Source organism: Azolla caroliniana, unplaced genomic scaffold, assembly GCF_043228905.1.
Source record: "Azolla caroliniana isolate FFs.n. ecotype wild unplaced genomic scaffold, voAzoCaro1.0.p SCAF_2, whole genome shotgun sequence".
NCBI lineage: Eukaryota > Viridiplantae > Streptophyta > Polypodiopsida > Salviniales > Salviniaceae > Azolla > Azolla caroliniana.
This window is the reverse complement of record NW_028230437.1, coordinates 2,571,259-2,587,290: the sequence shown is the minus strand read 5'-3', so window position 1 is coordinate 2,587,290 and position 16,032 is coordinate 2,571,259. Positions and strand designations below refer to the sequence as shown.

The 16,032-nt window shown below is 36.7% G+C and overlaps 1 protein-coding gene across 2 annotated transcripts; it reads left to right on the top strand.

The window, feature by feature from the left end:
• Window positions 1-2,057: 2,057 nt before the first annotated feature.
• LOC147867078 (auxin response factor 1-like) lies at window positions 2,058-8,027 on the top strand. 2 transcript variants are annotated; one of them, XM_087314769.1, is made up of 13 exons: window positions 2,058-2,218; window positions 2,333-2,436; window positions 3,483-3,608; window positions 3,716-3,775; window positions 3,849-3,998; window positions 4,085-4,169; window positions 4,317-4,407; window positions 5,033-5,197; window positions 5,290-5,409; window positions 5,493-5,717; window positions 5,920-6,583; window positions 6,969-7,159; window positions 7,376-8,027. In XM_087314769.1, exons 1-13 carry the CDS (start codon window positions 2,110-2,112, stop codon window positions 7,542-7,544), a joined length of 2,259 nt encoding a protein of 752 aa, XP_087170895.1. In that variant the 5' UTR covers window positions 2,058-2,109; the 3' UTR covers window positions 7,545-8,027. The 2 variants fall into 2 exon arrangements, with proteins under 2 accessions (XP_087170895.1, XP_087170894.1); XM_087314768.1 differs by having other exon boundaries at window positions 5,493-5,722; window positions 5,922-6,583.
• Window positions 8,028-16,032: the final 8,005 nt, after the last annotated feature.

The following is a 16,032-nucleotide window of genomic DNA, read 5'->3' as shown; positions in this document are numbered from 1 at the left end:
GGGAAGTTGAGTTTGATTCTCAACACATATCTTCATTTGCAAACAACGATTATGTCCTCCTAATTCATCTTTGTACAAATGGTTATCCCTCTTAAATCCCTCATTATCATGCTCTATATCTATATAGAATGGATCACAAAATCCTCAATGCATTGGAGAAGACATGCATCGTTGGTGCCCATGTTTTTCAAAGAATGGGTACGACAACATGTAGTGAGTACCTCCTTCTCACGCCTTCTCGTTTGAAGGAGCTTGGGCTTGCTTCTTATGGGAAAGATCCAGTACCTTGAACATATAAAACACAACCAACATCTACGATTATTGTTCTTTCACTACGGTTTAACAAGAGTGCAACATAGTTTGTACATAAAACTATGGGTTGAGTTTATGGCCAAGGAAGCTTTTGATGGACACGAAGCATGTGTGGTGGAGACAAAGCAAGTGTGAAACCAAAACGAGGGAACACACAAGGCAACAAAAAAGTGCACGTGAGAGAGTGGCGAGGAAGTGTCTGGGCAAATAGGAATCGGCAACAGCTTGGCTTAAGCCTAAAGTGGGTCGTTAAACCATTTTCAACGGTTTGGCGGTTCGGTTGAGGCGTGAGCTTCCTTAACCAATTTGAGCTTGGTTTGGGATGGCTCAAGCGGAATCGAACCGATTTGGGCCAATCTGATTTCCAAGCCGTTGAAGGATTAATCGGTTTGCTAAACCGATTTAGGAACGGGTTCGGTTCAAGGTTTGGAAACTCCCAAACTAGTTTAGACTTAACCGGTTTGGTTTGGACAAGGGCAAACCGGTTAAGCCGAAACCGAACCGTTGCCGATTCCTATAATTAACTTGATGTAACAAAAAAAAGAGAGGAAACACACAAGGCAACAAAAAAGCGCACGTGTGGAGGGGCGAGGAAGTGTCCGGGCAAAGCAAGTGTGAAACGGGAAGGACAAAGAGAAAAAGCAAAAAGCAGGCAACAGAAAAAGCAAAAGCGGCCAAAAATGATGAAAAACATAATATATATACGTATTGATTTTGTGTTGCTGTGTCGGCCGGCAAAGCGACGTCTCGCACGTGCGAGTCTCTCTCCTTCTTCTTCTTTTTTGTTTTTTTTTTGTCGTTACACTCTCAGGGCGGAAAAAAAGAAAAGAAAAGAAAAAGGAAACAAAAAGAGATTATTAATTTAAAATCGGAAAGAAAAAAATTACCCAAAAAGTAACGCCCGCCTTTTTATTTCTTATTTCCGTAATAATAATAATAATAATAATAGTACTAATAGTAATCATTATCATAATAAATTTAATAATCATAATCAGAATAATAATGACAATTAGAATAATGACAATTCTAATAATCATTACCATAGTATGAACCATACGTAGAATTCGCATTCGAGAATGTTTCAATAATTCGAGTATGGTAAACACCCTCGAAGTATAGTAAATACCGTACTTTTGTATTTATTATAAGGTAAATTTGTTTTTTTAAAGTAAGAAAGTTAAGATAAAAAGTGTAAAAGAAAACATAAAAATGTTTTTGATAACATACGCTTTCCATTCGTATGAAAAAAGAATGTTTGCCAATGCATTCGAGTATATTACGTACTATGATCATTACTAATCGCTATAACTATAATTCCAATAATCATAGTAATCACTATAATTATAACCAATCAGAATTATCCCCATAATTCCATTCATAAGAATAATTGCCTATTATTATTATTATTATTATGATAATCAGAATAATCAGAATCATAATCATCATAATTTTCTACGTCTTTTTATCTTTTATTTTCAGTTTTGCTCGAAAACTAAATTTGATGAATAAAGGAAATATGTACAGTGCTTTTCTCCTTCACAATTTTTCTGCTGCTACTGCATTTCGTCTTCTTCTTCTTCTTCTGCATTTCTTCTCTCTCCTTTTGCTGCCCTATTCATTCATTCATCCATCCATCGCTGCTTCATTTCATTACCATAGCCATAGCCATAGCCATAGCCATCATCTTATTCTTCCTCTTGCTTCATTTCTTCGTCTTCTTCTTCTTCTTCTTCTTCTTAGCATCATTGTTTTCCTGCTCCATTTCTTCTTCTTCTTCTTCTCAAAGCTTTTTCCTCCATGTCTCACCTTCTCCCTCCACCTTCTCCCCTTTTCCTTGACCCTTCTCTTGCTCAAATTGCTCGCCTGCCCACATCAATGCCAAAATCTCAAAGCCCTGCTAACACAGGTAAAAAAAATCACACATTAACTTCCTCAAAGCAAAAAAAAAAATACCGATCTTTACCTTCTTTTGAAGATTGAACCTCAAAAATTAAGCTAATTTTTGCTGTTCCTATGGCAGATCTCTACACAGAAGAGTTATGGAAATCTTGTGCAGGTCCCCTTGTGTCTGTGCCCAAGGTTGGAGACAGAGTGTGGTACTTCCCTCAAGGCCATTTGGAACAGGTGAGCTTTCCGTGGAGAGAAATAAAGAGGAGGATTTCTACGGAAAATTTGGGTTTACAGGGGTGTGTGTAGAGTGCAGTGCATCTGAACAACAGAAATGCTGTTTTTAAGTTGGGGATTGGTTTCTGTCTGTATGATTCAAAGCATTTTATTTCTGCAGAATGATCTTAAGCGGGATACTTCTTATGCGATAGGAAGCAGGAATAAGGAATGTGATCGTGCTGTTTGAGCGTTTCAAATTGGGATTTTAAGTATGTTGAGGCCTTTTAATGAATGGAGGGGTTAAGACTTAGGGTTATAAGCATCAAAGAAGTGCTTGAATGAGTTTTCCTTTACATGACCGCCAAACTCTCTACAGAAATAGGGTTAGTGAAGCACAGGATGTGGTCTTCTAACATGTGATGGGCTTGAATTTAGGGTTTCAAAATAAACTGTGGCCTTTTCTCGCTGGAAATGTAGGATTAGGTTTTCAGCATCAGCTTGCTTGCCTGCTGCAGGTATATGAAGCAGGAACTATAGCCTTCGTGACTGGAGGCGTTAGAATTAGGGTTTTCAAGGTAGAATCTGAAATATCATGAGCGAAAATTACGATTGCAAGGTCGAAATTGGTGATCTCTATGGCAAGATCAAGCAATAACGAAAACGGAAGTATTAGAATGTGGTCTATCTAATATGATGGGAGGGCGGTTGAAATTAGAGTGTTAAATGTGATTGAAAACTTTTTAAGGTCGAAATCAGATTCCTGGATGAACTTCCTGTGAAATTTGAAGGAAAATTTCAAGTTAATAAGGAAGGTGCATAATGGTGACAAGAGGGGAGGTTTTAGCATGGATGATGTTGCTCATCAATAGGTCGAAATTAGGGATGGGGTGTTTTAAAATCGAATTCAGGCATGTGAATGGTCGAAATTAGGGTTTCAAAGCTGAATATGATTCTTTTTATCAGGTTTTGGAATCAGGGTTCCAAAGTAGAACTTAATTCTATGGAACTTAAGTGTTTCAAAAGTGGCTGTCTGAAGAATTGCTGTTGGAATGAATTTTCTGCAGGTTGCTGCTTCAACTGCTCCATCTCAAATTGGAGGATTACATCGTCATGAACATCATAATCAGATGATACCACAGTACAATCTGCCATCTCAGATTCTGTGTCGTGTCATGAATCTATCCCTTAGTGTAAGCTCAAACTTCTGCATACGTTACTCAAACAAGAAATTGTTGCTCTGTCTCTCTCTGTCTCTCTCTTTCATCTTCTTTGCTCATTTTGCTTCATATGTCTGCAGGCAGAACCTGAGACAGACGAAGTCTTTGCTCAGCTCACGCTATTACCAGAGCCTGAAGATGTAAGAATTTGTGTCTCTTCTCTTTACTGTGCGCTTGTCATAGTTCTTGACGTTTATGTTTATTTCTCCTCAGGATCTCCATTTGATAGAAAACAAAGAACCGTCAGAACCTCCTCGGAGATCTGTATGCCGTTTCACAAAGATCCTCACCGCTTCTGACACAAGCACTCATGGTGGCTTCTCTGTTCTGAGGAAACATGCAGAGGAATGCCTTCCACCCTTGGTAACCGACTCTGCCACTCATGGTATACATCATTCATTCATCCATTCACCAAATCATTGTGATTCTTATTCAGCTCCCTTTTGCAGGATATGAGTCAGGATATCCCTAGCCAGGAGCTTGTGGCTAGAGATCTTCATGGTCAGGATTGGAAATTCAGGCATATATATCGCGGTAATGTTCTGTTGCTTGCTGTGGAAATCTGAGCAGTATTCTTTTGGTACCTACAGAGAGATTCAAATATATGGTTAACAGTCTTATGCTCATTGTTGTGTTAGGATAGCAGTCTTCTTATGGATTTTGTGTGCTTTCCTTGGGTAGGTCATCCGCGTAGACATTTGCTCACTACTGGATGGAGCTATTTTGTAAGCCAGAAGAAACTCATTGCTGGAGATGCAGTTGTCTTTCTTAGGTAAGGACTGCTGTAGATCAGATGATTGTTTGCTCAATCAGCCATTGTTGAATATTTCACTAATTTGTCTTTTTTCAATTTTTGCTTGGTAAGACCATCATTGCTTGATTGAGGGTTTGATATTGCACATCATTTTGCCCCTGTATATTTTGCTCAGTAGAGGCCCGATTAGCCGTCCAATGTTGAATCTTGCACTCTGTTACTCTTTAGTGTAATTTGTCTTGTGTAGGGTGTCAATTGGCTATTCTTGGCAAAATGTCTTCTTTGAAGCATCAATTGACCATGTTGAGTCTTATATCATCTAGTCTATGTATATTGTGCTTGACTCAGGCTCCAATCAATGCCATTATTGATTATTATGCCAGTTTAACTCTTTTCTTTTTAGGAACTCGATCAGCCATTATGGAATTTTGCAGCATTTTTGTCTTTGTATATTTGCTCCTTTTGCAGGCATCTGTTGTCATTGTTGAATAATTTAGTATTTTTTGTCTTTTTTTGGGGGTCTAGATTGGGCCATTCTTAAATCTTGTATACTCTGGATATTTTGTCTGTCTTTTCAAGAGATGTGATCAGCCATTGTTACACCATTTTTGGCTTATTATTTTTAGTTTGGGATATTATTTAGGGGTGAGAATGGTGAACTGAGAGTTGGTATTCGCCGAACCAAACGTCAGCAACCACCACAGCCATCAAATGTTCTTACAAGCCACAGCATGCAAATGGGCGTGGTTGCTACTGCTTCCCATGCAATCTTGACAAGAACCATGTTTTCAGTATACTTTAAACCAAGGTAAATAACTTGTGGAAAAACCATGACGATTCTGTTGTGTGTTTCATTTGGATTTGTACGGGAAATCTGAAGATTTTTGTATATATGTGAAGGGCAAGCCCATCTTCCTTTATTGTACCTATCGAAAAGCTTGCAAAGGCTTCTCGCATGAGTATGTCAGTAGGAATGAGATTCAAGATGAATTTCGAGGGTGAGGATGCTTCTGTGAAAAGGTGAACTTGCTGAAAATATAAGGTTTGTATTGTACTCATGTGAAGCATTGTTAATAATATGCTTTCCTGTTTACTTCTTGCAGTTATGCTGGAACCATCACAGGGATTGATGATCTTAATTCCCTATGTTGGGTGAACTCAAAATGGTGCTCTTTGAAAGTTGATTGGGATGAGAAGACAAATAATGAGCAACGAGATCGAGTATCTCCATGGGAAATTGAGTTGAGTGCGGCATATTCAAATTCGTCTTCTAATAATAATAACTCTTCTCTGAACAACAAGAGGCTACGTCCTACCTTACCATCAGACTCAGGTAAAAATATGTTCACATGGACTGTACATAACACATTTATGTATATATGTAAAAAAACTCCTAAAAAAAATACCAAAGGTGTTTAGGGAAACAAAGAAAGACTCTGGGTTATTTCAAATCTGTTTCCCTTACATATTTAGTTGTATTTCTTTTCTTTATGATCCTGTATGGTTATTGAAATGGGGTGTTTGTAATACAGCTGGTTGCAATAAATCAACACGTTTTCCTCCCTTGCAACCGTCTATCTCACAAAGCTACCAAGGAGTGAATATGGCTTGTGATGAAGATTTTTTGACTTCTCATCGCCAGATTTGGAGCCAGACACCAGAACAAGGTGGTTATATGAAAAACATAGAAAGGTTGGATATGGCACCAAGAACAAACTCAGATTGTCAGACACACCTACATAATTGTCAAAATGGTAATAGCCTCCATAGACAACAACATGAAGGAATGGTGGATCCTGGTGCATGGCCACTCATGAACAATATGTTAACTTCTGGTCATTCCCCTGTTCTTGCTGTACCTATGCCTGCAACGAGACTAGACAATCCACAACTTCTAATGCCATTCTCATCTTGGGAATTTCACCAAAAGTCAGAAAAGCCTGATGTTGCTTATAATAATGGATGTAAACTCTTTGGTTTCTCTCTTGTTGAACCTCCCAAGTCGACCAAGCTTAGTGGTGGTATATCAGAAGATAGCAATGCCATTATGAAGGTTCCCCTTGCTTCTCAAGCATCATCGTATATTGCCGAGGACAAGTCAGCTTCCTCTGAAATTGAGTACTCAGAGAATACTAGCCTCAAATTGTTGAAAGAGTCTAGCCACTCTAATGCTCCTGTAAGAAGTTGCACAAAGGTAAACGTATGCTCTATTCTTGTTGATATTTCATATGATCCCTATTTATACCAGTTCCTTAGGAAGATAGTTCCTCCCCAACCCCCAATCATGTAGGTATGTATGAAAAGCCGCAAACAGTAGGAAATTTGTGTGAAAGGGAAATGAGTTTGTGCTAGAGTAAATGCAGAGTAAATGCATTAAATCCCACCTTTCCCATTTTGTAGTTACAGTTTCCTTTTTTATTTCTATTCCTAAGGCTATTATAATGTTCATGAGTGAGCAGTCTTTAATTTCGTGTATCTTGGTCAATAGGATCTGATAACTTAGTTATTTGCCTCAAGGTTAAATGCATTAATAAATTTGCATTACTTTGTGACTGATTTTTATGAGTGTGCATGCGCAGGTTATTAAGAAGGGAAGTATGGTTGGGAGAGGGGTAGATCTTTCCAAGTTTGATAGTTATAAGAAGCTGATTGAGGAGCTAGAAGTAATGTTTCATATTGAAGGGGAGCTTAGCAACCCTGACAAAGGCTGGCAAGTTGCATATACTGATGATGAAGGAGACACAATGCAAGTCGGTGATGATCCATGGATGTAAGCAATTTTTCTTCTCCAAAATGATGTGTATCCTGCAGTTCGAACTTTGTTTCTGAAAAAGAAGCAAAATGTAAAAGCTTGAACATTATTTCTTAAAAAGAAGCAAAAATGTTAAGCTAAGCTCCACATTTTGTTCCTAATTCTTTCCTCCACATTTATTTTTTTATTTTTCTCTATGATAAAGTATAACACATGACAATGTTTTATCAACAGTGAATTCTGCAACATGGTTAGGAAGATCTATATATTCAGTCCAGAAGAGGTACATGCTGCCAGGTTATCACCATCAAGAACTCAATGTAGTAAAGATAAACAAAGATGTGAGAGGGAATGCCCAGAAGATGAAATGGATTTGTCCACTCCATTACCACTTCCTGGATGATAAAGTTTCAGACACTCATATATATAGTAAAAAGCCATGATTTGGACATGAAAAGTAGCCCAAAAGCAAGCTAAGCAATATGTGAAAAGAGGCAATGCTATAGAGATAGTTCTCTTATGTCTTCAAGAATGATACTAAGAGAAGTAAACAGAAGGGATGAAGAATAAGCAAAAGGGTATATTTGATGCTAGAATGATTGCTGCTTGTGGATGAAAAAAGAGATATATCTGCTTGGCTTCTTGAGTGCATATTGTCCTTCAGAATGATGGGTTTTGCTTGGCTTCCTTAAATGTATACATACATGTACTGAGGTTATATGCCAACTCCCTATGTTGTAACATCCATCACATTTTTGCCCTCCCTCCCCCATTGTAAGTGGGTTGTATGAATGCTTTTCACCTATTTCATATTCTCTTATATGTTTTGTAGAAGGCAGCATGGAACTTTATACTCCTATATGTTCTGTTGCCCCTTATACATACATTCACACAATACATATGCTATACTATACTTGAAATTGTTTTTGAAAGCTTTTCCATAATTTGATCTTTACAAGCATCATTGTACTATATTGGTTTGTTATTTTAACAAACCCATCAAATCCAAAGGGTATATGCTGGAGGGTTACAATCCACCAATCTTGTGAATCAAAGCTATTTTAATCACAAGTGAAACCAAACCTGATGCAGTAGAGTAACAGTAAAGTCCTGCTAATATTAGGGTTTGATGAAATGTTTGGGAATTCTAACATTAGAACCATGAACTCTAAACTCAACCTACCCATTCATTGTCCATATTTGCAAGAAAACTGTAAAGTTACCTCAAGCTATGCATTCAAAGTCTACTCTTGAGCTAACCAAAAATCTCAAATTGCGATGCATCTAATTCGATTATCTGGACCGAAAGGTTCATGTGTGTAATCCAATGTATTTTGCGGAGAACAAGTCATTCTATTGATAAAGCAAAGTACATGCAGTGCTACTTTTCTAGTTCTCCTTTTTTGCTTGTACTGCAGCTCATTGATCTGCTTTCTGCTCTCACCTACATTCTAGAAAAAGAAGCTCAGTTCCAAAGTACTTGTCATAAAGAGTTGTTTGCCACTAGCATTTCCCCACATATTTTCCACATCAACAATATCTATGCACTTTTGAGATGGACCACTCTCTCCAAATAAATTGTGACATGGCCCGGAAGCCTTTCATAATCGAAGTCTTTCTCAAAATACTCTCTGCTTACCTTAAAGACCATCACATTATATTCATGTAGTTAGAGCATATGCTTGTATGGTCGTAGATGTTATCCCCAAGTAAATAGAGTGACACCCGTGCAATTACAATGTATACCCACAAAACACCTCATAACCTAGAGACTTTTGAAGCATCTTATAAGAATTTAACAGTATTATTGTAAACAAGCACATGTTTGAACAATGTATCTATGTTCCTTGGAGTCAAGGATCTTACCCATTGGACCCTCTCTCTCTCTCTCTCTCTCTCTCTCTCATGTGGTCATGACACCAACCATGTGCCAATCAATAGATACTAGGTTGCACATGTTTGTTTGAATAGGTGTAGCTCATACCTACTTATGGCATGTCGTGCCAATTAACCAATCTTGTGGCTTTTGGAGTGAGATTGTATTGGCTCATGTTTTTTTTTTTCCCATAAAAATATCCTCCATTGGTATTAACATAAAGTGGCCAAAGGCAATATACAAAAAAGTCCAGTATTACAAAGAAAAATGCAACATAATTAACTAGAAACTATTGAACACTCGTGCAACTCTAACAGTCTCAACAACATTGGGCTCAAGCTTTTGGCCTCAGCAACAACCAGAAGTCCATTTGATGCCTTAACATGTAAATCAACCGTTCCATGTATTGGCTAATGTTTTACGAAGGAACTTTTTTGTCTCATGTCTTTTGGGGAAGATGTACTCATATTTATCTTTTGCAAAATACTTTTAGATTAGTGATATTCTGTGGCCTCTCTCTTTTCTCATATTTGTGTTAGTGGTTTAAAACTTTGATATGTTAAATTATTATGCTAGTAGACTATTTCTTTGTGTTGAAAGACACAATATTAGAGTTTTTCTCTAGGTTTGGTATGATCTAGTTGTTCTTAAATTTTTTTTATTGGTCTATAAATTGTGCACCCAAAAGTCCGAAAATTCTATCATCTATATTGACTATTATGTGTTCTCTCAAAAAAACTAAAACCCATGCACTAAATGTTCCAATGTTTACTAGAAAGGAGCGAAACAGTGGACGATGTCACCTAGGACTAATTAGGTACCGTTGTTGGCTAGCATTCTAAATCTTGCCTTGCATTTTGTTTTAATATAATGCTTCTACCCTATCCTTTAGTCATCATATACATATGTACATACATATTAGAAAACATTACTTGTAACTTTAAATGGTTGATATTTTCTTGTTTGTTTAAATACCTTTTTGTGAGTTTAAACTCAAGTGGGACATGTCTGATTGAATTTGTCAATGATATTTTTGCCGCATATCGAGACTTACACTCTCATGAATTGCGGATGATTTCTTTTGACTCAAACCTTATTCTTTATTTCATTGTGGTTAATGTGGACCATTTTTGGTAGACATTAATAATGTAAATGGGGTAACTCACGCAAGCTTCATACTTTTCCAATGCCTAGTAAACGACCACTTTATGAATGTGTCATATTATAGGCAATGTTAAAGACAAAATATTTTATATTCAATAAGGAATATTACTACAAACTCCGGGTCTGACGTAGAATGATTGATGGATTGAAGTTGATCCATTTGCTAGATGTTGTGTTGTTTATATGCATAAAGACATGCCATATAACCAAACATAAAGTGAAATAAAAAGTAGACGATTGTGGAAACATAATAGTTAGGTTTTTGCTTTTGGAAACATAATAATTGGACTACCATGTCATAGGGGTTCTTAAACATATCAATACATATTAGGGGCAATTCAACCAATTGCCAATAAAGGTCTTGTCGATTCAAGTCGTGTGATGTTCAAGTTCTTTATCATATTGTCTCAGAATCATGATTAATAGTATTATTTATTGAATTTAATAAAAGACAGTGGGATCATTGGGCAAGTTTATGGTATTTCAAGTTTCTTTAGTCGTGATAGTTTGCCAAAGGAATAAGTCATAAATAATTGACAAGTTTCAACAATTGTTGTTTGTGTGTGATACTAGTGGAAAATGAAGATTCGTGTATGTCACAGACTTTAAATATATATTAATGTCATTACAAATGGCATCAATTTAAAATAATTGATTGGCATTGTATGGTTTGAGAAGAGATTAGTGCTGGAAAGTTGTTTTTAAGACTAAGTTCAAGATCTTTAATCAAAGAGTTTCTTGAAAGGGCATTATCAACCATCTTTTTTAATCCCAATATATTTGTAGGATTATAAAATTGACTTCTTTTGGAATAGCACATTCATGATTTTTTATTGTTGCCTTCGTTTTATATTTCGAATGTTGTAATACACTAGGGTGGGTTAGGGACAATGAATCCAATTATGCCTTGCACATGATTTGTTGTTATGAATGAATCTACACAATAAAAATAGCCTGAAGAGGATATTTTCCTTTGCCACCATTTTCCATCATGCATTGCACAATGTTATGCATTGGTTTCGTGATATAGCACATACATGTTATGTTTATTAGAAAGTTAAAGGTGGTTGACTAAAGGTGATTGGGTATGTCATCTAGATTCATAAACTTTCCTTATGGCTAGACTAACATGTGTTGTATTATTTTAATGATACCTATAATATATGCTTTATCATCTACCTTATGCTTTTGTTGCTTTGCTACCTAGACAATCATTTTCTTTGTTTTAGGTGTTAGTCTCGTGAATTCTGAACCAAGCATGGACTCTTTCTAGTTGTGATTAGAGAGTTGACCTCTTAGCAAGTCTTTTGCGTAACAATAACTTTTTTGCACACGAAATTGTATTTTGCTTAAGAGCCCTCTTTGTCTCTTAGTTTTGTCGACCTCATTTCTTCTAATCAATTTGCATAAATTAATTCAAGCCAACCATTCATATGTTTCTACACATAGACTAACATATAGTTATTCTCTTAGGTTTAGGATGCCTTTTATTCTCCTAGCTTTGTTGGGGTTTATTTTGGTCCTATAGTTCCCTAGCTTCCGTCTGTGTGATTTTTTAATGTTGAGCATGTGTGAAGTTCTCATTAACATCTATTTTGTATAAGCATGTTGGTAATGTGATACATCACTCAATAATGGCATTAAGTAATAAGGTTGATATCTAAGTACTAACATAGACAATCGGACTTGCATTGTGTTAATATAGGGACACTCTATAGTCCTAAGCAAACATAATGATGGCCAATCCAACCTAATGTAGGAAATCAAAGGTAGTTATTATCCCCCCAAAAATTAGGCAAGATAGCTACTCGTTTGGATGCCATATTCTAATATTGGAAAACAATTAGAGCTATAGGCCATTGAACAACCTAATCACAACTTGTTGGTGACAAGGGATTAAGAATGTTGTAGCCCTAATAGACGCTCTTTGATAAAATGTGGAAAGATAGTATAATTAGCCCCAATACAAGATTCTCAACCATGATAATTCTAGTGACAAAGGGCACATGGATTTTCCTTTTATCTTGAGAAACAAAAAGGCCAAGGTTTCTTGCTTGTCTTGCCATTTGATTGCAATATAATTTGGAAAATAAAAGAAGTGTATAATGGCTTGGATGTGCATTTCCAAAAAAGTTGTGTTCATGTATGTGGAGATGCAATCCCCAAAAACACAAGGATTCCATTGGAAAGGAAAAGATGGTACATATTGAAGAAGTTGGTACATATTGAAGAAGTTCTACCTTTAGGCACTTCCAAGTTCTCATTGGCGGAAGTTAGTCATGGTTGAGATTCACGTGCTTCTAATGTCATTACGAACTTTTGGCAACAATCTTTGGGACCACACAAGTTGTTGCAAGTGCAAGATACCATCAACAAACTTTGTGTTCATAATTAGGTAGATGATGAAGTAATGCACACATTTCTTCATTATTGGTTGCTTAAGAAATTGGGATGAATGGAAACACTAAATAGACAAAAGTGTTTCCATACATAATGGGTGGCATGATATGCATATAGGTTTCAACGTACATAGTTAATTGTGCTTGGGTTACTTGATATACATACTACATTAACTCATAGTTATTTAAACGTGTTCCATGTTTATTGGGATGGGGAAAGTGTTCCACCTTTGCCACTTCTGTGCACTTGCTGAGCTTGTGAGTTTTGGCTATACTTTGTTTGTGAAATATTGTAGACAAATTACACTTAGGGGTTGAGGAAACCCTCAAATGTTATTTTCTTGGATTTTCTTTTGAGAACAAAAAACATTCTTCAAGAGGGGAGTAACGTAAGAATTAGCGTAATGCGGTAATTTAATCATGACAGTCTATATCATGTAAAGGGAGTGCACAACTCAATTTGTTGCCTCTTTATTTAAAGAATAGGGAGCCCCACATGCCAATGCTATGAATACAGATAAGAATGAAGGGAGGGGGGTGTGGTTGGCATGTCATGGATAGTTAGGAGGAGGGTAAATGTCATTCAAGTAGGTTGTGACAAAGCTTGTATACTATCCATGCTTATTGTATGTATGTTGCACCACATATGGTAAATCTCTTCATTACTTCAAAAGATTGCATGTAGGTCGCAAATCTTCATCATTGGATGACATTTATGCACAGAGTGGAAGCTATTGGAGTTTCTAATATCGATTCTAGGCTTGGCCACGATTAGGTAATCACAAGGGCTCAGCTCGTGGTAGTGTCTGAGTTCGGAGTAATGTGTAAGGGAAAGCAAGGGGAAGCACCAAGCCTTCCAATCCAATATTCCAAGCTACTTTTGGTCTCTCGAGCGGCATAGAGATGGTGCCACAAAGGGATAATGAATCCAAAGTAGTGGGTAGGGAGTTTTGAGTCAACATATAGATTGTTGATGGGTAAAGTCCCATGGAGGTCATGCTCAAAGGGTTCTGAGCTAGCATATACACCGTTGATGGGTAAAGTCCCAAGGAGGTCATGACCAGAGAGGCTCCCCAATATATCTTAGAGATAGATAGATAATTTGTTAGATTCTATTATCATCTTTGTGAGGTCAAATATGACCTATGAGACAAAAAATATTACATTTATATAATAGCAACTCTCAATGTTCACGAACTTTACCAATGAATGTTGCAATCAAAAGTGCACATTGTGATTGTGAGAGAAATTCATGCAAGGATTGGGTTTGCGCAAAGATGTGTGCAAAGTATAGTCAAATATGATCAAAGGTAGAGAAGTGTATCAAAGAGTGATACTTAGACTCCCGAACTTGTTTTGGGCAAAGTGTGCATAGTCAACCACTCTCATCACTTGGAAGCAATTGTTTGGATGGCAAACAACAAGATAGGCTCTAACATGTATCAATGTGTGTAGTTTCTCATTCGACGAAGAATATGGTTAAATTTGTAGTTAGGTGCAACATGATAGCCTCCATATTTGTCCCATGTCCTGGTACATGGGCATTGCAAAAAGGCCTCAATTACCAAGGAATCTAGTGATGCATCATGGAGCAGATGTGCTGCATCCCATCATCCAAACCAAATTTCCATATCTTGCATCCAACCAGAACACAAAACTTTGCTTTTATGGGTCTTTTGGATCTATTGTCTTGCTTCCCATATGATTCTAAGACGTTGATGTGAGGAACTTCTTCAACCTTAAACTATGGCCATGATCTCACTGGGAAGTGATGCCATCTAAAGATGTGGGAGGGTGTATGACTTTTGTTTCTTAACTTGGAGAAACTTTGCATAAAAATGTTTTTCGACATTTCAAACTCTTTCCAAGTAGATTTAGGGATGTTACGACCACATAGTGAAGCACCGATGTCACCAAAGTGTCGAAAATGTATTTCTTGAGGACCCAACACTTAATTTCTCAATAAGTACATGTGTTCTCAAATGCATAACATGCTCTCTTTCCCATCTCTAGGGGCCAGGTAGCATATTAATTCAATCTATGATTTGAAGGAACTTTAAGGTCAAGATATTTGAAGTTTTCCACACATTCAAGTGGTGGTTCATTATTGTACACAATGCATGATTTATCTTTCATCTGGTTCTTCACAAGTATATTTGTTGTTTTAGAGCTGTTGACACTTAATTTAGAATGCATGCAAAATTCTTCCCATGCTTTTATAAGCTTTTGCATATCTCCTAAAGTATTTGCAAAAAGCAGTACGTGATCCGCATATAATAAAAGCATGATGACTACATTCCCAATGACAATTTCTTTAATGCATTCTTCCTTTACAAACTTGGAAACCATTTCTTCTAATTCATCAATTTGTAGACCTAATAGAGTCTGTGAGAGTGGACGTACTTGCTTAACACCAATACTGTTATTGAAAAAATCTAAAGGTCTAATACCCATGTGCACACAACACATAAATTTCTCATAAATTCAAGAAATTGCAAGCATATATTCACTTAGCACCTCGAGTTCTTCTATTCGCATCCAACGATGCTCATGAGGTACCATGTTGAAAGCTTTCTTGAAGTCTACCATTTGAAGCAACTTTCCTCTATTAATACTCGAAGGGTGATAAGGTGATCGATGGTGTCATGGTGTTTTCAAAGTCAGCTTGTCCATAAGCTCGTTAATCATTTTTTTCTAACCCATGTACTTATCTTTGATTCCATTATACATCCAAATAGTTTTGCTTTTAGTGAGCCAACCATGATGGTTTGATAATTATTTACATCTCCACCTTTACATAAAGGCTTGATCCAATTTATAGTCCGATTATACAAATTTCTCTATTTCCCTCTTAATCAAACATGTCACCCCTCGTCCTCTTTATTGTCTTGGATTTTCAACCCATTTCAAAGAGTCTACATTATAGTTTCATAAACCTTGAATCATTTCAGTATCATGCTCCCATGTTTTAACAAGAAGTGTTATATCAAAGTCATTGGTGACCTCCTCTATGCCAAATCATGCATTCCATGGGTACCCATTAGCATTCCAAAGGCATGGTCATAAAAGACATGGATTAATCCCATTGGTCATGTGTCCCTATTTGCCTACCTTTTCGTCCCTATTTTTCAAAATTTTCATATGCTTTATGATAGGCATTTTGTTGTGAGATAATACAATCTTCACTCACAAAACATTGTATACCTTTGAGGTATACCCAACTATTTTGGAGTATAATTCTTCACTTTGTTTCATTTGTCATTCTGCCTACAATAGGCCTTTCTCTTGAAGAGCAACACATGTCGGTGTGCCCCATATACATTCATGTTCGACAATACCATAATGGATATTAAAGAATTCAATGATGGCCTTTCCAAATGATATGGGTGTTCCATACTCTCTTCTTTAATCCCATGGATGAAAATGGTCTTTGATCATCGTTCGTGTTATTT

Excerpts from the sequence above, each read along its gene's own strand:
- LOC147867078 (XM_087314768.1), top strand. The coding sequence starts at position 2,110 with ATGTCTCACCTTCTCCCTCCACCTTCTCCCCTTTTCCTTGACCCTTCT. Across the intron at positions 3,776-3,848 it reads TATTACCAGAGCCTGAAGAT|GATCTCCATTTGATAGAAAA; the intron begins GTAAGAATTTGT and ends ATTTCTCCTCAG. Across the intron at positions 4,170-4,316 it reads ATTCAGGCATATATATCGCG|GTCATCCGCGTAGACATTTG; the intron begins GTAATGTTCTGT and ends TTCCTTGGGTAG.